Source organism: Gymnoscopelus microlampas (assembly GCF_963454915.1).
Source record: "Gymnoscopelus microlampas genome assembly, chromosome: 19".
Taxonomy (NCBI): domain Eukaryota; kingdom Metazoa; phylum Chordata; class Actinopteri; order Myctophiformes; family Myctophidae; genus Gymnoscopelus; species Gymnoscopelus microlampas.
The window spans coordinates 16,999,241-17,024,200 of record NC_139956.1 but is presented as its reverse complement, the minus strand read 5'-3'; the positions used below and the strand labels follow the sequence as shown (position 1 = coordinate 17,024,200).

Sequence of the window (24,960 nt, the reverse complement as noted above, 5' to 3'; positions counted from 1 at the left end):
TGACTGTCTGTCAGTCTGTCAGTCAGTCAGTTCTACTGACTGACTGACTGACTGTATTCTACTGTTTCCTGAGTCTGTTGTTCCCACATTCCAGACGACATGATCACGCTGCGTGTCTCTCTGGGGACAACAAATGGCAGAAGGTAAGCAACTGTCACTTCGCTTAACTGTCTGTGACACTTGGGTGCATGCACTCTTTAGGAGGGTATGCCTATCATGATGTGAAAAGTTTAACTCCATGAAGTGCGTGCAGTAAAGTCTGTTTTCTATTGTAGCCAGGTGCGTGTAGACTTACTTACAAATAGTTTGTCGTTGAAGAAGATGTGCGTGCGCGTCACGGTGCGTGCGTGTTGTCCTCGTGACGTTTTCTTTTTTTGGCGTTGTCCAGCCAGTGAGTGACGTATCAAATAATGTAAAAAAAAAAAACACAAGTTATTATGACGGTAACATAATGGATACAGGATAGGTGGGCATAAGACCCCTTAACAGACGACGTCACACTGGCTCCAAGCGTCATACTGGCTCCAAATGAAACCCATTCTGTCAGGTCTCGCTAGGACGCGGCGCCTCACTAGCCAACAGACAAGAGTATATATATATATATATATATATATATATATATATATATATATATATATATATATATATATATATATATATTCACATATATATATATGAGTCACAAGGTGAAACCACAATGCCACATCCTTCTATTTTCTAGCTTTAATTGGTAGTTCACTTCCTCTATGTGGAACTGACACATGTCATCCAGGAGTTCATCTGAATGGTGCTAGATGTTACCTTGACTTAAGGCTGTGCATCATAGTGGGTTTTTAGCCTGGTGTCAGGAACCTGAGGGAAAAGACAAACACACAGGGGAGTACACAGGCCCTGCATAAGATAGCCGAGGAGTCATAGCCCCCTGCATACTCCATTTGAATCCATCCGACGTCAGAACTTTCTTCCTATCACTTATCCGCCAAAAGTTCCTTATTGATAAGACACCTTTTAAACAGGTTGGTCGGTGGTACCATCACAGTCGATGGTAGCATGTAGCCCCCTTAAAGGGACAGTGAAAGTCCCCCTCACAGACAACATCTCAAAACTGCACTACACTACGTTTATTACCAATGCTTTGATTTCTTTGATTTTATTAAAGTTTCTATTAGTGGTTTCAGTACATTTAACTTATAAGAAAATAAGAAAATATAAAATATATATAAAATTAACTTGATTTTATTTAAGCACTTAGAAGCCCCATAAAAAAAAAGAATAATAATAATTTTATTTTGTTTGAAAACGTTAGAAAATGGTCACCTATTATGACAAAATAGAGACTCCAGTTTGAAAGTGGTTAAAAATCGGGACACATCGTCTGCATGATTGATACTCGTGTTGTCAAAAAAGTCGATTAACTTTTTCTCAACCATTATTATCTGAGTGTATGGGTGACTTTATCTCCAGTCTGCCCTGAGGCAGGACAAAATCCTCCGGTCTGTTTAATCGTTTAATCTACAACTTCTCATTCAAAGGAAGTAGGTACTTAACTTCACTGTTAAATAAACCCAAAACAAATAGAACAAGACAGCCTGACTGGCTTTTACTTCCCATATCTGTGTGACGTCACTCCTTTAACAGAGTATTGGACCCATTCATCAGAAGCCCCACAATCTTACCAACATCTACTTTGTTATGGCGCCCACATAGGAGGAGACCAGTTGTGTAACATTTCGTCCCTAGTGGCAAAGCGTGAGCTGGGCTATTGTCCTAAATTAAGCAAATTACTAAACTTTTTGTAAAAGTGCAATACATCAGCTACCTACTTTCTTAAACAGATGAGACAAATAGCTAAATCAAATGAGCAAGAGCTAAAACAAATAAGTGTATCGACTAAACAAGATCCAATAAAACGATACAATAATAAAACAAGAGTTCGTACAACTAGTTAAGAACAAGGCGAAGAGGAAGGGTAGTGTTTCCTGAAGAGGTGGGTTTTCAGGAATCAGTATCAGTCTGGACTTCGGCCCATAGGGAGCGAGTATGAGAAATCAGAAAATGATCGGGCCAATCAGTGACTGCGTTTCAACTGCTGTCCATACAACAGTGAAAAGCATCAAAATAATTTTCTGATTTCTCATACTCGCTCCCTATGGGCCGAAGTCCAGACTGATACCGGGGAGGAACATGAGAGTGAATCCACGTTATAAGTCTAGCCAATGCCAGGCTAGGTGGCCGCCTCTTTAGGAGACTGCACGTAGGTTGGAGTCTATTCATTCTAATGGGAGAGTGAACGTGTACAGTTTCTGAATGATTCTTTATCCCCATGGTCACTGAACTAAATATTAATTGGACCCAATCGCCACAAGCCACACAATTTCCCCGACATTCTGACAGTAAAATGGCTTTTTTTCACAGAGACAAATCAGGACAAAATCAACTCTGCAGGACTAACAAAAGTCTGTCCCCCTTACCCTCCTTTTTGCCTTTGACCTCTCCTCTCCTCCAGTCTAGCTGAGTGCTGACTGAGGCAGTGGCCAATGGGCTGTGTGCATGGGCGGGCCTAAGATGAGTGTGGAGCGGCTATTGGAGGAGACGCTGATTAAGCGATCACAACAGAAGAAGAGGACCTCTCCTCTGAACTACAAGGAACGACTGTTCATCCTGTCGTCACACACACTGAGCTACTATGAAGAGAGAGGAGAGGTGCGCGCACACACACACACACACACACACACACACACACACACACACACACACACACACACACACACACAGAGCTACTATGAAGAAAGACGAGATGACAAACATGCACAAAAGGAAACAGTATTTCCTGTTAACAACATCCTACCATCCAACCACAGAAAGAACAGAAAGCTGTAGAAAGCCTCTGGGTCAGCGCCCAGTACAACAGTACAAGATTGCGGTTGTACTGGTCAGCGCCCAGTACAACAGTACAAGATTGCGGTTGTCAGTTGTACTGGGCAGCTCCCAGTAGAACACTGTGGTTGTACTGGTCAGCTTTTAGTACAACAGTAGTAGACTGCGGTTGTACTGGTCAGCTCCCAGTACACCAGCAGAAGACTGTAGTTGTACTGGGCAGATCCCAGGTGACCTTCTGATTTGCAGATGGCTACACATGCAGTGTGTGTTGTGTTCATTGTGTTTGTTTGTGTGTGTGTGTGTGTGTGTGTGTGTGTGTGTGTGTGTGTGTGTGTGTGTGTGTGTGTGTGTGTGTGTGTGTGTGTGTGTGTGCGTGCGTGCGTGCGTGCGTGCGTGCGTGCGTGCGTGCGTGCGTGCGTGCGTGCGTGCGTGCGTGCGTGCGTGCGTGCGTGCGTGCGTGCGTGCGTGCGTGCGTGCGTGTAGAAGCGCAGTAGGCGGGGTTCCATCGATCTGAGCAGAGTGAGGTGCGTGGAGATCGTTAAGAATGGGGGTGAAATCATCCCATGTCAAAACAAATACCCCTTCCAGGTAACACACACACACACACACACACACACACACACACACACACACACACACACACACACACACACACACACACACACACACACACACACACCTCTTATGTATTGATGCATCATTTCACTTATGTATGTGTGTGTGTGTGTGTGTGTGTGTGTGTGTGTGTGTGTGTGTGTGTGTGTGTGTGCGTGTGTGTGTGCGTGCGTGCGTGCGTGCGTGCGTGCGTGCGTGCGTGCGTGCGTGCGTGTGTAGGTGGTGTATGACTCAGGTCTTCTCTATGTGTTCACTCCCACTCATGACAGCAGGAGTATGTGGGTACAGAGTCTCAAAGAAGGTCAGAACCACTCTATTCTATTTGGTTCTATTCTGTATGTGTGTATCTTGTACGTTATATCCTACTTGGTTCTATTCTAAGTGTGTGTGTTGTAGAGCAGTGCTTCTCAGACATTTTCATGTCAAAGACCCCCAAATTTAAAATAATTCGGCCGCGGACCCCCATCTGAAAATATATTGTGCCAGGGACCCCCATAACAGATTGGACGAAATTAAACATGTTCACAATCTTTCATGAGCCAAACATATAAATAAGGTTAAAGTGAAACAGACTTTGACGCTATGTTAGTCCCCCCCCCCGGAACCCCCTCGAGAACCACTTTTTTTCAGTACATTCTATTCGGTTCTATTCTGTATGTCTTCAATGCAATAACAAGAGCTTAGGACCCAGCCACACAAGCACTTCATACACATTGTAGCCAACACAAGCCGAGGCTTCAGACGCGTCCGTTTCCCATGTTGTCTTGTGGGCGGTGGGCAGTGCCGACATGAGTGCCGGTTTTCTGGTGTGCAGTTTGTTTTACGTTGGAATGTTGGCTCACTGAAAGAAAACTACAAGCATGTGAAGTGTGTGTGAACATATGTACTATGTGTTTAACACATCTTCTTTACCTGTACATTACATAACTAACTACATTGTTGTTTGATGAGTAATGAACCAAGTTCCACCCACCTTCTTGTTTTTGGCCAATCATATGTGTGTCCAATCAGAGATCAAACGCAACTCTCTGATCGCTGCAAAGTTCCACCCCCAGTTCTGGCAGATGGGGGTGTGGCTGTGCTGTCGACAGACTGAGAAGCTGGCGCTGGGCTGTGGAGAGTATAACCTGTTTGGAGATAGTAAGACACACACACACACACACACACACACACACACACACACACACACACACACACACACACACACACACACACACACACACACACACACACACACACACACACACATCTAGAAACTCACAATAGCAGGTTACATTTCTCAGGAAAGTGGACAAGATAAAACACCAAATGTTCTTTTCTGTCTTTCTCTTGTCTTTCTGTTCCTCATTTGTTTAGTTTCCAGAAAACCTCTGCCACCGATCCCTGGAGAACAGAGGGTAATCACACACGCATGCACAAATGCACACACTCACGCACTAAGGCTGTGAGCTGAGCTCAGAAATAATAGTCAACTTTCAGTCTAAAAAAAAAACTTATTTTCGATTATATTTTATATTATTATTATTATTATCATTATATTTCGCATGTAAAATGGTGCACATAATGCATGTAATGCAAAAACTGGTCAGTACCATTAAATCCACAACAGGGAACTGAGAGTCTTGCAGAGCAACCCATTATTTTCCTTGGGTTACACCAGTGATGTGTTCTACCGTGGTACGCTGTATACGTAGTATGCCCTGCAGATCTTTTTTCGTCGCCACCGTATACCTTCAAAAACTGTTCGAAACAGCGTATCTGATACGTTGATACGCATCTGATACGCTGCACCCAGGAGTGGCTGCTGGCTGGGCTGGGGGGCGCAGCAATACAAACAGCAAAAATGTGGTCTGACCGTCTGACTAGTCTAACTCTGAGGTGATGGCTTATCATGTGCGTGGCTATTGTTCTTGGGGTGATAATTAATGGCTACTGGCGAAGGAATTCACACATTTCAACGACCTGCCATTCACTCCATTGAACATAGGTCACTGAATTGAATACTTCATTAGTATTCAAATTGCGTGTCATAGCACAGCAAAACACAGTTTTGTCAATACAGTTTGTGTCTTCAATGCCAAGTTAATTCTGTAATAGATACAGGAAGGCTCGCTGTTAACACTGCTATTATATCTGATAAGCCTAACCAGCATTTATTTATAACAATCCTTGCACTTCTATGGTAATATATATATATTTAAATGCATCCAAGGCTAAAAGCAGCTCCGAAGTGGTTGAGTTACAGGGTGATTAACATTAGAAAATCAGTACAAAGCATATTGTAAGTGTAGGCTACTCAGTGTTACTGTGAAACTGGGCCTGAGTGGGCCTGGCCGAGTTTGTGCGGGGCAGAAAATTAATTACATTAATTAATTATACGCACGTGCGTGCCGTGCGTGTAGGAGTAACTGGGGGGGAACACACCACTGGGTTACACACCTTCTGATAGCTGAATTTGAATGTTATCAACCACGAAATAATAATGAGTCATGTACCCTACTGGACTGGTTAATCCTGCTAGGGTTTCAGCAACACAAGTCAGTAATGCAGCTTGTAAGTAACAGCACGCTTGAGAATGGACGCTCCAGGCAGGTTGGCAAAAGGCTACAATGAAATTACAAAGGAAGTGACACTGATGACTCTGTCATGCGGAAGTGTTTTTAACCACTTAATCTCATATGAGCTTTCCAGGTAGAGATATTCGTCACATCACTGAGGTTGTGTCTATATATCAGAAAGACATAAAATTAAAAAATATCAACTGTTTATTTTTCGCTTTTGAAGGAAGGATGCAGAACTTCAAATTCAAATTGAGTTTCATTCTCTCTCTCTCTTTCTCAATTTCAATTTCAATTTAATTGAATTCAAAGGGGCTTAATTGGCATGAGAAAACATACGTTTACACTGCCAAACCAAATGAGGAAAAAAAACTATGTATTTATCCATCACTCTCTCTCTCTCTCTCTTTTCCAGTCTCGTCTGCCACCTCCTCCCATCCCTGGTTCCACCGAGGGCGAGGACGATGATGAGGACGACAGTGAGGATGAAGAGTTGGTGGTGGTAGCGCTGTATGACTTCCCTGCCTTGGAACCTCATGACCTGTCACTGGTCCAGGGCAAAGAGTACGTCATCCTGGACAAGTGTGACATCAACTGGTACCACGCACGCAACCAGTACGGGTGAGTGAGTGACCAACGGCCTCCTCAATGCACGGTATCGTTGCTGTAGGGCAGAAACCTAGTATGTCCGAAGCCGTTGCTTTCCAGGAAAGGATTAAAGGAATACTTAACCCAGAAAATGACTAATTTTCTACACACCCCATGAAGCATTGAATTCATGAAGATTGGTTTGTTTTTGACGCATTCCTGACTCCCTGAGCCATTTTGATGACTGGGTGTATTTCCGGTAGGAGACTCAAAGAGTCTCCTTTGAGTCTCCTACCGGATACAGACAAAACAAAAAAATCTACATTAATTCAATGCTTCATGGGGTGTGTAATTGATAGAAAATAAGTCATTTTTGTGGGTGAACTACCCTTTAAAGAACCTGTGTTCAAATGGTTCCAATGTAGTTATTTAGTCACAGGCTTTTATAAATACTTTTCATTGGTTCAATATTTATAAAATCCACAAACACACTAAACCACTTTCACTTTCAAACTGTTTTAGTAATAGCAACAATAGCTGATATACTGTACAAGCTATGATGCGTCGCATCACAACTCGTTGTGAGCTTGTAGATCTGCTATTTTTGCTATTCTTGCTATTTTTGCTACTTTTGAGTGACACTCTTTTATAATGAAGTAGGTTATTAATTATGTTTTGTGTGTGTGTTTTCCAGAGAAGAGGGTTATATCCCCAGTAACTTCATCACAGAGAAGGTATCTGGCAACCTCGAGCAGTATGGGTGAGTGAACACCTAATGTAATCTCATCGAATGTAATTTAACCTTAATGCCATCTGATCTGATGTACAGTAATATTGTAATCTGATCTAGTTTTAGTTAATCTAATGTAATCTGATCTAATAATGTAATATGTTCTAGTCCTATGTAATCTCATCTAATGTAATATGATCTAATTTAAAGTAATATGATCTAATTGAGTCTAACTTAATGTAATCTAATCTAATTGAGTCGAATGTAATCTATATTTATCTAACCTGATCTAATATGATCTAGTCTAATCTAATATAATCTCTCAAGAACAGATTCTGCACTGCGTGAGAATCTGTCTTGAAGGTTCGTCAGAACGTGTACACACTGTGTGGGAGTGGGCGCGGCTTCAGAGGCCGCGCTTTATCCAATCAAATGTTGTGGGCGGGATTCACGTGTCCGTCATCCTTCCCGACTCGAAACTTAAACCGAAACTAATTTAACAATAGCGTCCGCGGAGCAGACAACCACGGAAAGATATTCACATTTGAACTTACTCTTTCATCATAGAAACAAGTGGGCTTATAACCAAAACCATCCATGTTCTCTGGGAGAAGTGGTGTTAGTGTTCCGTGTAGAAATGTTATCTAGTCGGAATGAAAACGCAAGCTCACCACCGGAAGTGGAGTGGTGAAGGCAGACTTAAACCCCGTTTCCTTGCGCACATGTGCTGCGTCGCCATTGTCCCAGAGTCACACTCAGGAGGAAGAACAGCAGAGGTCGCTGTTTTTCCTTTTAAGTGTGTCTCTGGGTTCCGAGATTGAATCTAATATAACAATTGCCCCCTTAGTAAAGCAGTAATGATTGTTGATGGTTGATATTAAACACTTTAATAAAAATGAAATAGAATTAGAGAGAAGTGAGTTGTATTATACAGTATGTATTGTTATTGTTTGTGTGCTTCTTTGTAAATGTATATGTAAATGTTTTTTGTTTGTTTGTTTGTAGCTGGTATAGTAAACATGTCAACAGGAACAAGGCAGAGGAACTGCTTAGAAAGGAGGTGAGAGTCTTATTATCTGTTCATGATGATGTGACATATTTATATTTCCCCTGCATATTGTGATAATAATCCTATTCATCACAGCACTGTTGTATTGTTATAATAATATTAATCACAGTATCGTTGTATTGTTATAATCATATTAATCACAGTATTGTTCTATTGTTTTAATCATATTTAAGCACAGTATCGTTGTATTGTTATAATCACAGTATCGTTGTATTGTTATAATCATATTAATCGCAGTATTTCTGTACCTGCAGGACAAAGAGGGAGCCTTCATCGTTCGAGATTCCAGCAGTCAGGGAGTTTATGTCGTCTCACTGTACTCTAAGACTGTCACTGGGTATGTCTGTCTGTCTTCTTATACATACTCTAATCTGGGCTAATCTAATCTATGTTTACATACTGTATACAGTATTCTATTTGATTAGACTACTAGAATACTAGACTACTACTACACTGGCTCCCCGTAGCGGCTCGCATCCAGTTTAAAACTCTGGTGCTAGCCTATAAGGCAGTGAAAGGAACAGCTCCTTCCTAAGGCTATGGTCGATGTAATGTAATGTAATGTAATGTAGACTAAGTATATTTGATTAGATTAGATAAAACCAGATTAGATTAAAAATATATATTAGCCATAACCTTTATCTAATCTACTTTCATCTGATCTAAACTAATGTATTCTATTGTTATACATGACATTTGTATGAAAAGTTATAATAAAAGAAAGTAATACGTCGACAGAGCTTTTAAAACGGGGGGATAAGGAAGTGACGGGGAAACAGTTAACCTTACTGTATGTGACGGAGGTGTTGTGAAAGTGTGACACCAAGTGGCTGAATGTTGTCATGTGTTGAGCAGTGAAACAGCAATGAATTACTCAACCTCCTGGTCAAAACATTACTCAACTACAAGTGAAAGTTGCTCTGTCAAGTAACGCAAATAACGTCCTTGAGTGCAGTACTCAATTACATTTTCTTCATTACTGTCCACCGCGGGTGAAACATTAATGTTGTCATGTGTTGTACAGTGAAACAGGGCCAGCGATCAAACATTACCACATTAAGGAGACAAACAGCTGTCCACCACAGTTCTACCTGGCAGAGAAATATATCTTCAACTCCATACCTGAACTAATAGACTACCATAAACATAATGCTGCAGGTACACACACGCACACACACACACTTGATCTGACTCACTCATCTGACAAATTGTACACATGTATAAAGGTGTATACATTGAACTAATTTGCACACAGATACATATTGTTTACATTGTGTGCACAGGTCTAGCAGCTAGGCTACGCTATGCGGTTGGTAACCAGAACCATTGTGCTCCGTCCACTGCAGGATTCAGTTACGGTAAAAAAATATACACTACACAACACCACCTCTGACTACTACGCTACACCAGTGGTTCTCAAACCTTTTCAAGTCAAGGACCCCCAAATTGATATGTATTTGGCTGCGGACCCCCATCTACAAAATATGCTGTGCCAGGGACCTCCAGAAGCAAAACATTTGAGTTAAAATAATATATATATAGTTAAAATAATATATATATATTCAAAGATTTGCACAAATTTTCAAGATTTTTCAAAAATATTTGATCTACAAGCTCGTGACACGCTATGAGCTTGAATATCTGCTATCTTTGAATAGCCAAAGCATAAAATATGCTTTAAGTGGTTAAAATGATTGTGATTGTAGGTCCCCGGACCCCACTTTGAGAACCAATGCACTGCACTACAAAATTACAGAATGACAGAACTGTCTCTCTCTCTGTCTGTCTGTCTGTCTGTCTGTCTCTAGAAAAGTGGGAGATCAATCCCAGTGAGTTGACGTTCATGAAGGAGCTGGGCAGTGGTCAGTTTGGTCTGGTGCGTCTGGGGAAGTGGAGAGCACAGCACAAAGTGGCCATCAAGGTCATCAGAGAGGGAGCCATGCTGGAAGAGGACTTCATAGAAGAAGCCAAAGTCATGATGTAAGCAAGGAGTATGGATGGATGGATGGATGGATGGGCATCCAAACCCGGTTCTATAAAGGATCCAATTCAGAATTTCTCAACCTTTTTAATATCAAGGTTTGATATGCCTTAGATCAGTGGGTCCAGGAACTCTCTAACTTCTGTGTTATCCTTTTAGCCCAAGTGTTTTACTGTACTTCGAACTGTTAAGATCTTTGACTAATAAACTATTCAATCAATTAAAAATTGATACATTTTTATAACGATTAGTTCGATTAAAGGTAGGGTAAGTGATATTTTTGGTATTTCTTTTGTTAAAAAGGTTAAAGTACTATATTCTGATACTAGTAATCATTGCTACAGAGCGTTTGTTCGGTCACAGGGGTCTCTCCAGCTCTCTAGTAAACATAATATAGTACATTTCAGGAAATTTAAGCCAATCAGGAGAGAGCACTGAAAAAGCATTTTCTGTTTAATAAAGAGCTGGAGAGACATGGGAGACTCCTTTTACTGAACAAACACTCTATAGCAATGAGTACTATCAGAATTATAGAGCTATTTAACACTTATTTTAACCAAAGTAAATCACTTACCCTACCTTTAACTGTTGCGCCTGTGATGTGTGACCCCTCCCTCCCTGTAGGAAGCTGTCCCATCCTAAGCTGGTGCAGCTGTATGGTGTGTGCACGCAGCAGAAGCCCATCTACATAGTGACAGAGTTCATGGAGCTGGGCTGCCTGCTGGGCTTCATCAAGCAGCGCAGAGGAAGCCTCACCCAGGACTCTGCTCTGAGCATGTGTCTGGATGTAACGCTGGGCATGGACCACCTGGAGACGCACCGCTTCATACACAGAGACCTGGTAGGACGCCTGTGTGTGCATGTGTGTGTGTGTGTGTGTGTGTGTGTGTGTGTGTGTGTGTGTGTGTGGTGGAAAGTAACTACGTACATTTTACTCAAGTGCTGCACTTCAGTACCATTTTGATGTAATTTTACTTTACTGCAGTATTTCCAATTTTCTTCTACTCCACTACATCTCAGAGGCAAATATTGTAGTTTTACTCCACTACAATTATTTGAAAATGTTTATTGCTAGTTACTTTGTAAATTTCGATTATTATTACAAAACATACACTAGCCCTATATACACAACGCATCGCTTTGCGTGGCGTGTAGATCTGCTATTTTTGGCTTCAGGTTTACCGTTACGAATGGAAAAAATGGCATTAATAAAATTGTCATCCTAAAATGTTGATGTCCTCATAAAAATATAGTTATACACACGGGGACGCGAAGTTGACAGTACGTAGTTAAAGATCAGTTAGTATGAAATGCAATTAGCCTACATGCCTTGTCAGTGGAACTGCTTGGGTCCATGTGTATTTCCTGTCAATTTTATCTCAACTGTATTTCCTGTCAGCTGCTGATATTCACACACACTGCAACAGGAAATCAACTTTGTTTAAGTTGTCAAGTGTGAAATGGACTTTATCATCATCACTTGTCGGCTGGAAACCTGTCCAAAACCGTTACTTTTCAGGAAATGGAAAAAAAGAACCTGTGTTCCAATGGATCCAATGTAGTTATGATTTAGTCACATGCTCTTGTTAATACTTAACATTGGTCACATATTTATAAAACACAAAATGTTAAAAGTAGCAGCAATAGTAGATCTACAAGTTCATAAAATGTCGCATTGTGACTCGTCATGAGGAGCTTTGTGATCAGCTATTTTCGATACTTTTGCGTGACACTGTTGTAAGACTTATACTTTAACTTGTATGGCATTAATTTACAAAAAAACGCTTTTTAAATATGGAGATATGAGGTTTCTGCCCGACACCAACGATTATGAGTATGTAGACTGCTGCAGATTGATAAATATCAGTAGCTTACAGGAAATAAACAACCTGTTCCTATAGCAACACATTCTAAGAGTTAACTTAAGAGTCTAAGGTCTAAGAGTTGTTTCACAACTAATGTTACAACTTCATTGACCATATAATTTGAACCGGTTGCCGATATGGCTACTGTACAAGTTTAGCCACGATTGGTGTGCTAACTTTAAAGATGGAATAAGTGATTTTTCTTGTTAAAGAAATTATTAAATAGCTCTATATTCCTATAGTAATCGTTGCTATAGAGGGGTTCCACCATCTCTTCAGTAAACAGAAAATGCATCATCAGCTAGGGATACCAATTTGATCCAATCAGGACAGAGAACCCAACCCGTTGAAATTGGTGAAAGTGAAATTGGAAGTGACGAGTGGAACACTATCAAATTGAAGCTCTCTCATGATTGGATGATATTGGCAACCTACCTGAAAATGTATTCATGAATTCAAAACTTTATTTATTAAGAATAAATGCACAATTGAGGGCACCCTCAAATGTATGTTCTGTTTATTAAAAAGCTGGAGTGACAGAGAGACCCCTGTTATTGAACAAACACTATAGCATTGATTACTATCACAATATAGAGCTTTGACCGAACTGGCTCAACCCCGGTGGAAAAGGGGCTTCTGAGAACCAGTTCCAGAGCCTACAGGGGCTGGGGTTGCTAGGGCGATCTATTCGTCATATTTGGTAGATCAACAGGTATCAGTTTCCCTGATTGGTCAACCCGACTCGCAGCTTTGTGGATTGGCCAAGCTTCACGCTTGTGCCACTGTGCCAATATAAAAGGTAGCATGCACAATAGGTCGCCATTCTTTTCCAGTTAAAAAATGTAGTGAGTTTGGCTTTTATTGATCACAAGTGAAATATAGATAGACCTTTATTGATCACGAGGGGATCGATAGACCTTTATCGATAACACGGCATAGATAGACCGCTATCGTTCACACGGGTAGAAAGACCGTTATCGTTCACACGGGATAGATAGACTGTTATCAATCACACAGAAAATTCAGTTGTCACTGGAAGTGCAGCAGTGATGAAACACAACTGCAGACAGAAAATGTACATTCAGCTAAGGTTAGCAAAACAAATACTACTAATAATGATAAAAAAATACGAAAGAATAGTCAGTAGGTAGCAACGCACTGGGATTAGGAAAGGAGTACCAGACACCAGGTACACTACAGAACAACGAAGACAAAACACACTATCATCCACAGTGGTGTTGGTGTGTGGAATGTTGCACTGGGCGGTGCAGCTGAGAGGAGCTCCAAAGAGAGACTATTTTGCTGCTGTTGCAGCGGGGCACAAGGTGTATTCCTTTGGAGGGTATTGCTACGGGGAGACCTACATGCACAACAGTCAGATTGAGGTGCATGTCTTCAACTCAGTGTCCTTGCGCTGGATGGACTTTCCGCCAGTGACCACCGGAAGGGAACGTCCCCCCGAGGTTCCCTACATGCGCTGGGCCCACACAGCCGTGCTCATAGACAATATCGTATACATCTGGGGGGGAGGTAATGCCTTATACGGGCCCTGCAATGTCCTTTACACGTTCGATGTCGACACCCACAGATGGCTGAGGCCCAAGGTTTCTGGGAGCATTCCGGAGGCGAGGTACAACCACTCGGCCTGCGTCTTGGGGAAGGTCATGTATGTCTTTGGAGGATTCAACCCGCTGACTAAATGCACCAATGACGTCTACAAGTTGGACACCACCACAATGGTCTGGTCTTTAATTAATGCCAGAGGCACGCCGGCACCCGTTTCTGAATGTCACTCTGCCACCATCATCGGGACAAAGATATTTTTATTTGGGGGCGAAGGGGTCAAAGTCAAGGACCACTACAACAGTATCAGAGTGTTTGACACAGAGACCAACTGCTGGCTGAGCACACCTTCTGCACGGCTTCTTCCAGAAAAACGCCGGGGTCATTCAGCCTTTGCCTACAATGGAGAGCTGTACATATTTGGTGGTGACTACTTGAACCGGACCTTCAATGACCTGTGGAAATTCACTCCAGAGACCTTCAGCTGGAAGAAGGCTGAGCCCAAGGGGAAAGGCCCATGTTCATGGATGTCTAGGATGTGCTGTTGCATGGAGGGAGATCGTATCATGCTCTTTGGAGGATACACACCCGACTACATGTACATCTTAGACTTAAGTCCTAGTCTTAAGACATTAAGCAAGCTGGCGGTTACTCAATACGGTCTGGAGCAGGCGGGACTCCCATACGACATCAGGTGGGAACTGGCAGCCATGACTAACAGTCATCACTAAGCAACAGGAAGAAAATAAAGAATACGGAAGCAATGGAACAAATGGAAGGGAAAGACGAGAAGATTGCCGCCCTTAAAAAGGCTGCTTTCATTCAGATGGGAAAGACCACTTAAACCCTCTAGACTTGGTAAACTGGACCTGAGTTGGCTCAGGTCCACATCTCTTCACCAAAAATAGCTGATCTACAAGCTCACAATTTCTGAGCTTGTAGATTGGCTATTTTTGGCTAATGTTCCCCCCAGAATACAGATGCTAGGGTTCAAGGTGGTTAAGAATAAAACATTTCTCCACACCCAGGTGATCTCCATCAGGAATGATGGAGATAGAAACAAAGAGATGCTTTAGACAGGGGAACAGAAAGTTGTGGAAGAGGACTTCAAGAAAGTTGTCTGTAAAGGAAAATTACAATAGTGATGACTACAAAGGTGGACACCTTTGTGTTTTTTTTTTAGGATTTTCAACATTATTTTCTTATTTTCTGCTCCATCATGTTTGAGGCAATATTAAACCAAGCAGTAGAGATCAGGATTGCCAGTTACTTTCTAAAGGCTTTTCAGTAGTGTCCAAGCAAATACTCACAAAAGACCAGCTCTCACTCTCGGACACCTCTTGCTGTAATGACAGTTTGTACAGGACATGAGTATCTGAAACAAGAGGAGAAAAAGCATGATCAATATAGTAGCTTTGCATATATAACTAGTTTAATCCATAAATAAGCATTTCAGCATTTCATTAAGTAATGATCAAATACGTAACTCATTAGTATTAGTCCTATTACTATATATATGAACTGTTCATATATGCAACACTATTTAATCAACACTAAATAACACACAAGACCATCTTGAAGCAGCACCAAAAATAGTCTTTGAGGTACTAAAAAAAAACGTTTTCAATCGACTCTATGGTTACCGAGGAATGTCCACTGGAAGTTTGTTAGCATGTAGCAATATTGACCCCACACTTCCGGCGCCCTCGCATGGACGACACCTATCTTCAAACTCAGCCTTCATTATGATCCAAAGTTTTGTGACTGCATGGTTATGACACTACCGCGCTGACATAATCTGTCCACTAAGGGCTGGCCCCGAATGCCCATGTGTTCAAGCATTTGTTTGTTATATTTGCTCGGTTTGGGATGTTTTTTTTTTTCTTCTTCTTTTTGTTTTTTTGTATTATTGCGAAATAGCCTATATTTAATCATAATATCGTAATAGTCTACTATATAATGTTCATTGCGTCTGTAATTTATGATGATGATAGGTTAGACTGACCACATTGTTAAAAAAAGAAAAGAAAAACGGTATCACTGTGAAGGAAGTGAAGCAAGAGTGAAAAGCTGGGTCGTGAGGATACTCCCGCGATCCGGTTTAGAGAGGATACGGAAACGGTCTGTGTGCGCGCATGTACGGTGTGTATGTCGGTCTCACATTATCTGATACAGTATAGGCGGGTAGTTTGCCATCGCTAGAAAAGTGTCGGTAACGACAGGGCAGGCTACACAAAAGGATGGAGAAGCAACGAAAATGAACAAATGACGATTCAATCACCATGAATGGTGATTTCTGTACAGTCAAATACTGTATATATAAAATGTGTGAATATTTGTTCCATTTAGTGAATCCATAATCTCAGGTCCACTATCCCTTCATATTTCGGCCTGACTCATCAATATGGCTTGCTTTCCACATGGAACGTTTTTTTATTAAAACATTTTTTACATAATATTAACGACCATTATGTATCTGTAAGACAGCCCCTCTCAGTCTCAGTAGCAAAGGAACCCAAAACTCGTCATAAAGCTGGTCCATGTCCAGTGTGCCGCTCATGTTAAGAGCTTCAGCACACTAGCCTCGCGTGGCCAGTTAGACTTAAACCAATCAGAGCAGTGCTCCCTTGTACGAACCAATCAGCGCAGTGCTTCCTTGTTGATAAGCCCGCCCACATTTGAATACTGGGCCCTGGTTGGTCCCGCACAACCTCTGCGGGAGAGAAATAAATTCTCTATGGAGGGGGGCCAGACCTAGCCTGGCATGGCCAGACTAATATCACTGCGTAGATATTAGTCTGGAATCTCTGTGTGGAACATGCATTTCCGAGGGGCAAATTCAAAAAATGCCTCTGGTGATAAACCCGGCCCATATTTGCATACTGGGCTCTGATTGGTCCCTCACAACTTTGGAGGGAGAGAAATAAAATCTCTATTGAGAGGGGCCAGACCTAATCTGCCAAGGGCATTTTTTTTTTTGCAATGGCAGATTCGTCTGGAACCAGGCTAGGCCAGACCTAATCTGCCGAGGGCTAAAAGGCATGCAATTTTGCAAAGGCAGATTCGTCTGGAACCAGGCTATCAGCACACTTCAACAACAAGGCAGTTCAAAGTGCTTTACATTTAAAAAAAAAAGAATAGAAAAATAAGAAAACGTGCACATTGATGACTATCTCTCCTTTTCTCTCTCCCTCTCCCTCTCCCTCCAGGCAGCCAGAAACTGTCTGGTGAATGATGCCCTGGTGGTGAAGGTGTCAGATTTTGGCATGGCCAGGTAAACCCTTCATTTCATTAGACCCACCTGTCTCTGTACCTCATTAAGCTTGGTAGACTCATCTCTGTACCTTAGCTTAAATTGTAAAGTGCCCCAATTCCAAATTTGTCTGCTAAATGTTTTATTTCATCACTTCCAATTCCACTTGTTTAACCTGTACCCTGTATGACTTCTTTCTCCTGATTGGATGAAATTGGTATCCCAACATGATATTTTATTTTCTGTTTACTAAAGAGCTGGAGTGATGCCGAGACCCCTGCTACTGAAAAAATACTCTATAGTAATAAATAGCATCAGAATATAGAACTATAGTAATACGTAGCATCAGAATATAGAACTATAGTAATAAATAGCATCAGCATATAGAACTATTTCATATATATTTTAACAAAAACACTTGCGTTAATGACACTTTCTGTGTGTCAGGGCCTTTACACTCTGAGAAAGCACTGCAAAGCGGAAGGCCATGCAACACTCCGGGTTAAACAGAAGTCTCAAGTTGCATGGCCCAACAATATCATGAAACTGAGAACACAGCCAGCACTCAATGAATGTCCTTTTCACATAGTTGTACTTACCTCACCCAGAAAGAGCAACAGACGTGTTTCAACCTAATGGGTCTTCCTCAGTGTTGTTTTCTCAGTTTCAGGGCCGAGACAAAAACCTAAAACAAATATCCAAAATAGCCAATCTATAATCTCACAACGCATTGCATCGCAGCTATTTTCACAATTTTTCAAAGAAAAAGATTGCCGACTGACAAAGACTGAAACTAAAGACATTTTCTCTAGTTATAGTTTGTTTTTGTCACTATAATAACCCTGGTATCTGTGTGTGTTCTCTAGGTATGTGTTAGATGACCAGTATATCAGTTCGTCAGGATCCAAGTTCCCTGTTAAATGGTCTCCACCTGAAGTCTTCAACTTCTGTAAATACAGCAGCAAGTCTGATGTCTGGTCATACGGTACGGTAATATGAGTATGAATATTGAAAATCTTTAAAAAAATCTCTTTATTTTACTTATAATTTTACTTATATAATTATAATTACTTATAAATACAGCTTTTCCATTCAGACACATGACAAAACCATCTTCTACCTTTCATCCACATTTTCAAGGGAAAAACAAACCTTATGTCACTGCTGAAAAGAAAAACACCACTTATCGTGATGCTTTTAGATCGGTTATATTTGGCAAGCAACTCCGTTGGATTCGCTCATGGGGAGGAATTTTCTCCAGTGACACAAGACACAGGCCAATTCGACATTAAGAAATGCCTGTGTAAAGTAGTAATGCGAAATATATTTAAAAAAACGGAACTCCGCAAAAGTGTGTGTTCCCTAGTGTATGTGTGAATGTTTTGTTGGATTTCTATTAAGTACAGTAATATAAATGTACGTGTGTGTGTGTGTGTGTGTGTGTGTGTGTGTGTGTGTGTGTGTGTGTCCAGGTGTGTTGATGTGGGAGGTGTTCAGTGAGGGCCGCATGCCGTTTGAGCAGTCTCAGAACCACGAGGTCGTTGCCTTGGTAACCCAGGGTCACCGCCTCTACAGGCCCAAGATGGCCACGCCCGCCATCTATGACATCATGAATCTCTGTTGGCACGAGGTAACATAATTTATCAGGAGAATATTATGAAAATGAAGTTACCTGGGCTACCAGCTTCTTCCTCAGAGTCAAACTCTGAGGAAGTCAGTCAAACCTGGTTGAAAAGTCAGTCAAGCCTTAAAAATTAGTACAACGTGCAGACCCAGCTGAATGCTCCAGTAATTTATTTGGGTTTCTATTTTCAAGTGCCCAGTTAACTTCTACTCACAACTTGGCTGAAGCGACTTCTTTTTTGTATCTTTTATCATTTGTTAAATGGACATTTAACCCCCCCCCCCAAAAAAAAACACACACATTCTTCCAAATAGACCCAGACCAATATATCTGTTTGGCCGCTATTATTTGACTTTTGTTGTATGAGCTGCATCAATCAAATCCAAGTTTTTCAAATTGATTAGAAAATGTTGCATTCAAAACATCGGTCAAAACATGGTCAGTGGTCCAGAATCAAGATCTGTGTCGCACCCAAAAATCTGGCATCGGTGGGGCTCTAGATCCAAGTTTTATCTCTTTATCCATCCATCTTTCTCTCACTCTCCATCTCTCTCATTTGTTCCTTTATCTCTCTTCATCTTTTTCATTCTGTCTGTCTGTCTGTCTGTCCAGAGACCAGAGGAGCGTCCGTCATTCTCCCAGATCTGTCACATGATCTCCAGCGCCCTGGAAAACGACGCCCCCCGTCAACAAATTTGACCAATCACCTGCACCACGCCAGCCAATAGAAAGCCACCTGGACTTTAGAATGTTGCATGCAAGTCAATCGTTTACAGACAACAACAACAACAACAACAACAAGCTGGACATAGGGTTGGGCTCAAAGCATTTTCGAACTGGTTTCATATTTAGACAAATACCCGGTCATAGCAGTATTAACAATTACTTACCAATAGGTGGCGCACACATGTTGTCCAGCCATGCAGTGAACCAGATTGCTCCTGTGTGAACAGTGTAGGAGACAATAGTTGGTCTACATTACCAATACAGTACGATACAAATATTCAGTACATTATATCACTGGTTCTCAAGCTTTTCAGGCTACGAAATAATAATAATCATATTTGAACTGGGGACCCCCTACCCTGACAAGCACTTAGGATCGTAGGAGTTGAGGCATTACATCTTGTTTGCCTCGGTTCCACAGATAAATAAAGTGAAAATAGCCAATCTAGCGTTGCGAGGCATTGTGAGCTTGTAGATCAGCTATTTTCAAAATGTTTGCCTCTTTCTTATATTATTTGACAATTTGGCCAATGTTTGACCAGTTTTTATAGTTTGTTGATGCAGTATTGGTATTTTTTCTTTTTTGTCATCCTTTTGTTTGAGGTATTAAAAAGGTCTTAAAAGTTTAAATTGTCACTTCACTGTCATCTGGGGACCCCCTCCAAAATCATGTGGGGACCTCCCTTAGGGTCCTGACCCACAGGTTGAGAACCACTGCATTATATGACTAGCTAGCTAGAAGTTAAGCTTCTCATGAACCAATTCAGTATACTGTAGCTATTGCTCCACAGCAATGGTTCCCAAACGGTGTCAAGGCACACTGGTGCGCTGTGAGACAAGTGTACTGTAGGTGTGACAACCACACATATTATTATTGTATTAGTAATATACACAACTATACAAAAAGTGAGTTATTTGTATTTATTTATTTACTATATCAGTATTTTTTGCACACTCATTTCCCAGTACAGAGGCAAAATCTATAACTACTTAAATCGTCGACTATGTCCAAAATAGAGAAAATTGTCACTTCACTGTCATCTGGGGACCCCCTCCAAAATCATGTGGGGACCTCCCTTAGGGTCCTGACCCACAGGTTGAGAACCACTGCATTATATGACTAGCTAGCTAGAAGTTAAGCTTCTCATGAACCAATTCAGTATACTGTAGCTATTGCTCCACAGCAATGGTTCCCAAACGGTGTCAAGGCACACTGGTGCGCTGTGAGACAAGTGTACTGTAGGTGTGACAACCACACATATTATTATTGTATTAGTAATATACACAACTATACAAAAAGTGAGTTATTTGTATTTATTTATTTACTATATCAGTATTTTTTGCACACTCATTTCCCAGTACAGAGGCAAAATCTATAACTACTTAAATCGTCGACTATGTCCAAAATAGAGATGCCGGTTTGAAAGTGGTTCAAATATGTGTGTTATAGAGTTATAGTTATAGAATGTCTGTTAGTTATTTAGTTTACTTCTATCATCTTCAACAGTATCCATAACTTTACATACAGTAACATAATTCAAGCTGTAACATAGTTAAAGGTGATTGAAAAGGTATGGCTGAAACTAAAAGCTTATATATGCCTATCCTTCGTACAAGTAATTTTATTTGACAAGAAGCAGTTGCAGTGAACGTAAATGAGCAGGTTAACAAGCCAAACAGACAAAAGGTTCCAGAGTAAAGTAAATGAAACAAAAATCCCACAATCCATCAATGAGTGTGTCATTATGTAGATCTATAATATTTTTTGCCACTGTACTGGGAAACAAACAAACTGTGCACAAACTTTTTGTATAGTTGTGTATTACTTACTTAATAATAATGGACCACAATGGAAACAGGCCCTTAATAGGGCTTTTTGTGTTATCCATTTTAGCATTATTTTATAATCATACCACTGTACTATTTGCAAACTGTTTATTCAATCATTCAATCAATCAAAAAACACCATTACCTCGACCCACCGTTTGAGAACCACTGCTATTTCTTTTTGTTTCGTTTACACTGTATATTACTGTATCCTATACTTATTGTATAACTTCCATAATGAAAACATAGTCAATAAATAGTCATTTAGTTCATTTATCATGAATACAAAATTGTTAACGCTTTATTCTCAGACTCGTTGTTTTGTTCCAGTGGAAACATTATAATTATTTTAAAAAGCACCCCCCTAATTACAAAATAATGACTCCATGACTTGCAGGCTGAAATCTAAACCGCTAATGGACTTGCGTTTTAGGCTTAAATCATTAGGGTAAATGAGGGATTAGCACTGGAGAGGAACCTGGCACGGTTCAGTTCGTTCCATCATGGACGCAACTAAAGATAGAAAAGGTGTCCAGACTGCCCACAAGATGTCAGTCACGTGCCCACTAGATGCCAGCAACAGGCCCATAACATGAGGATCATGTGGCCGTCTGTGGGTACATCTTATATCTTGTGGTCACAAGATCTACTGTGAGGTTTAGTTGGCCGTGAGGCTATTGCAAGAGAGCCCCAGATAATTGGCGAAATACTTTGATTGATAATATAACATTAACCCATTAAGACCTGAGGCCTAACTAAATCCTAACAGTTTTTTGAAACTTTTTTTGAAATGTTGCTACATGGTTCTCAAACTTTTTCGTGTCAAGTACCGCCAAAATTATATGTATTTGGCCACTGACCCGCATCTCCAAATATTTTGACCCCCAGAAGCAAAGATTTCAGTTGCAAATGTTCGCTTTAAAAATATATATATATTGAAATATTTGCACAAGTTTTCACGATTTTTCAAAAATAGCAGATCTACAAGCTTGTAGCGTGGCACTCGTGCCTGTTATGCTTGGTGCTGACGGCTCTGCTCTTAAGATGCTCCCTGGATGGAAATGTCTGCCTAAATAATGTTAATTCTATCATGTCATTTTATGAGTGATACAATGCATTTAAAACACTTTCTTGGGGAATCTATCTTCATCTACTTAAAAAGGTGGTTAAACTATATTGCACACATGGAACCAAACTGCTCAACCAAGATATTGGATGTAAAACAAGCAATGTTTAGCTATAGGTTACATCTACTTTGTTATCTGTGAATAAAATGACTAATCTGTACATAATATACATAGCATATCGTCGCTGTCGCTATTTCTATTTTCTTCAATAAATCAGTGCTATTGAACAACATTTACGTCTATGTGTGGGTTTTACAAATATTGAACCAATGAAAAGTATTAAAAAGCGCATCTGACTAAACGTCTAACTAATTCTAACTCCATCTCAGTTTTGTTTTCTGTTGACTTCGTCATTCTAATCAAGGATGGAGATAACTATCTCCACATTCACTGGTCAAAAACTCCACTTGAGCTGGATATGGGTAAAGTGATGATAATATAATGACACATGCAAGTATCTGACAATGTTTAAAGTCACAATACCAACTTTGATGGGGCAGTATTGTGTCGTTTTAAAAATATGGTTATTTTTTTCATTTCCTGAAAAGTTTATATTTTGGACATACTCTGATAACAAATCTGCTAACAAAGTCTTGTGTTGAAATGGGCAAAAGCATTTGTCTCATTGTTAAGAACTGCAGCTGAGAAATGTCTTGAAAACATATTAAACAACTTCTTAAAGGAGCACTTTTCAACCTTATCTTCATATAATTGGTCCTCACTCATGGTCATTGTATGACAACACAATTTCTGTTTACTCAATCTGTGTCTCGTTGGTGGGCTATGGACAATTCAGAAAGCTGCCTACCAATGACATAATCGATGTGGATTCCAAGTTAATAGAAGCTATAGCCTTTCTCTTCCTGGAAAGTTAGCATGCTGAAACAGAAGTCATTGTTCTCGCATTGATAAATAAACTCATTGGTAGGCAGGTTTCTGAACTGTCCACCGCCCTCCTCTAAGACACAGCTCTTAGAGTGTAAACCAAGGTCCATTTGGTTCCATTTGTACACTCAGAATTAAATGAACACTGAGGATTTTTACAGTGTAGATAAGATTAGAGTCCCAGTCTCAGAGATAGAAATGTTATCATGGCCTAATACTATACAACTGGGGTCCTTACATTTAAAAAGGACCCACTGGTTTACGGCCTGAAGTCTCTGGTCCTAATCGGGACGACATACAGTACAGCAGTGATTCTCAACCTTTTTCATTTCAATAATTGGTGACCAATCAAATGAAAAGGAATCGACTCACCCACCAATAGCAAAGCATCAGAATCCACTCAATGTCCAATGAAATCAATCCCATCAAGTGTGCTGGGAGGACGTACTGCACATCTGGTCCAATAAAAAACACTTCATGCACACAAGAAGATCATTCATATTAAATGAAACAGTTTGAGCATTCATTAATTTTACTGTGATGTCATTAAAAGGACATCTCTTCTCAGGGGAACAGCATGCATGGCTACATGTGGATCTCAGACTTCATGTGACCAGCCTGTGTCATCTATGACATATCTGTAATGTATGACTCCAAACATGGGCAAGGTTTCAGCCTGATTCGAACCCTTTCATCATAGGATTAAAGATAATTAAAGATAAATAATGTTTAAAACATAATAGTATAAAATGTGATAGAAAATAATTCTGTGGCCTACTAGCAGTGGGTAGAAGAAAGTTGGTGCTGGTCGGTCAAACAGTTTGCAAGATTAGCTCCAGATATGTACACAGAGATACAGACCAGCCCTCATATAGACAGCTAGCCACCTGCAGAGCGACGTCATAAAACGTAATTATAAATAGCTGTAGACTGTAAAGGGATGCTCACCACCGCACAGTCTAGGGGTTTGAATCATCCACAGCGCCTCTGGCTTGGCCAGGCGTTACGGAGGTTTGTGGGTGGTAGGGCTGGGCAACAGGACTTCAAATCAATATCACGATTATTTCAAACTTGTGCCTCAATTACGATTCATGAACTATAATTATTTTTTGGGTGAAAATAGCCGATCTACAAGCTCACAACGTGTCGCGATGTGACGTGTGTGTGTGTGTGTGTGTGTGTGTGTGTGTGTGTGTGTGTGTGTGTGTGTGTGTGGTGCACGTGCGAGTGTGTCTTTTGATCCATGATGTCTGGCTGCCCCCTCCGACATTAACCATGGTACTACTTTATGCATGGTTACACACATACAAAAACCCAACCACACTGGATACCACACACAAACACACACACGCACACACACACACACACACACACACACACACACACACACACACACACACACTACAGTGAGAGTCTAGAGGAGCTCCAGTCAGATGTTATCATGCAGTCACTAGGTTCAGAATAGTCGTAGTAGCAGCGGCGGTGTTGGTAACAGTATAGTGTCAATAGTAGCTGTTGTAGTAGTAGTGGTAGTAGTAATAGTATGTATAGTGATAGTACAGGTAGTTCTAATAGTAGTAGTAGTAGTGTTAATAGAAACAGCAGTACCAGTATTGGTAGTGGTGGTGGTGGTGGTGGTGGTGGTAGTAACAGACAGTACTGGTTGTAG

At 40.8% G+C, this 24,960-nt stretch overlaps 1 protein-coding gene across 2 annotated transcripts; it reads left to right on the top strand.

Annotated features, from left to right (window-relative positions):
- Positions 1 to 22,945, top strand: tec (tec protein tyrosine kinase). Of its 2 annotated transcripts, XR_014599709.1 has the most exons (19): positions 1 to 143; positions 2,507 to 2,703; positions 3,364 to 3,468; positions 3,715 to 3,796; positions 4,507 to 4,635; positions 4,852 to 4,892; positions 6,469 to 6,674; positions 7,336 to 7,401; positions 8,377 to 8,431; positions 8,695 to 8,777; positions 9,465 to 9,598; positions 9,724 to 9,798; positions 10,249 to 10,420; positions 11,046 to 11,262; positions 17,059 to 17,123; positions 17,969 to 18,087; positions 18,575 to 18,732; positions 19,339 to 19,882; positions 19,921 to 22,945. XR_014599709.1 is itself a non-coding variant. In XM_084043555.1 (18 exons), exons 2-18 carry the CDS (start codon positions 2,551 to 2,553, stop codon positions 19,423 to 19,425), a joined length of 1,947 nt encoding a protein of 648 aa, XP_083899681.1. In that variant the 5' UTR covers positions 1 to 143; positions 2,507 to 2,550; the 3' UTR covers positions 19,426 to 22,945. The 2 variants fall into 2 exon arrangements, 1 of the variants encoding a protein (XP_083899681.1); XM_084043555.1 differs by having other exon boundaries at positions 19,339 to 22,945.
- The last annotated feature ends 2,015 nt before the right edge of the window (positions 22,946 to 24,960 follow it).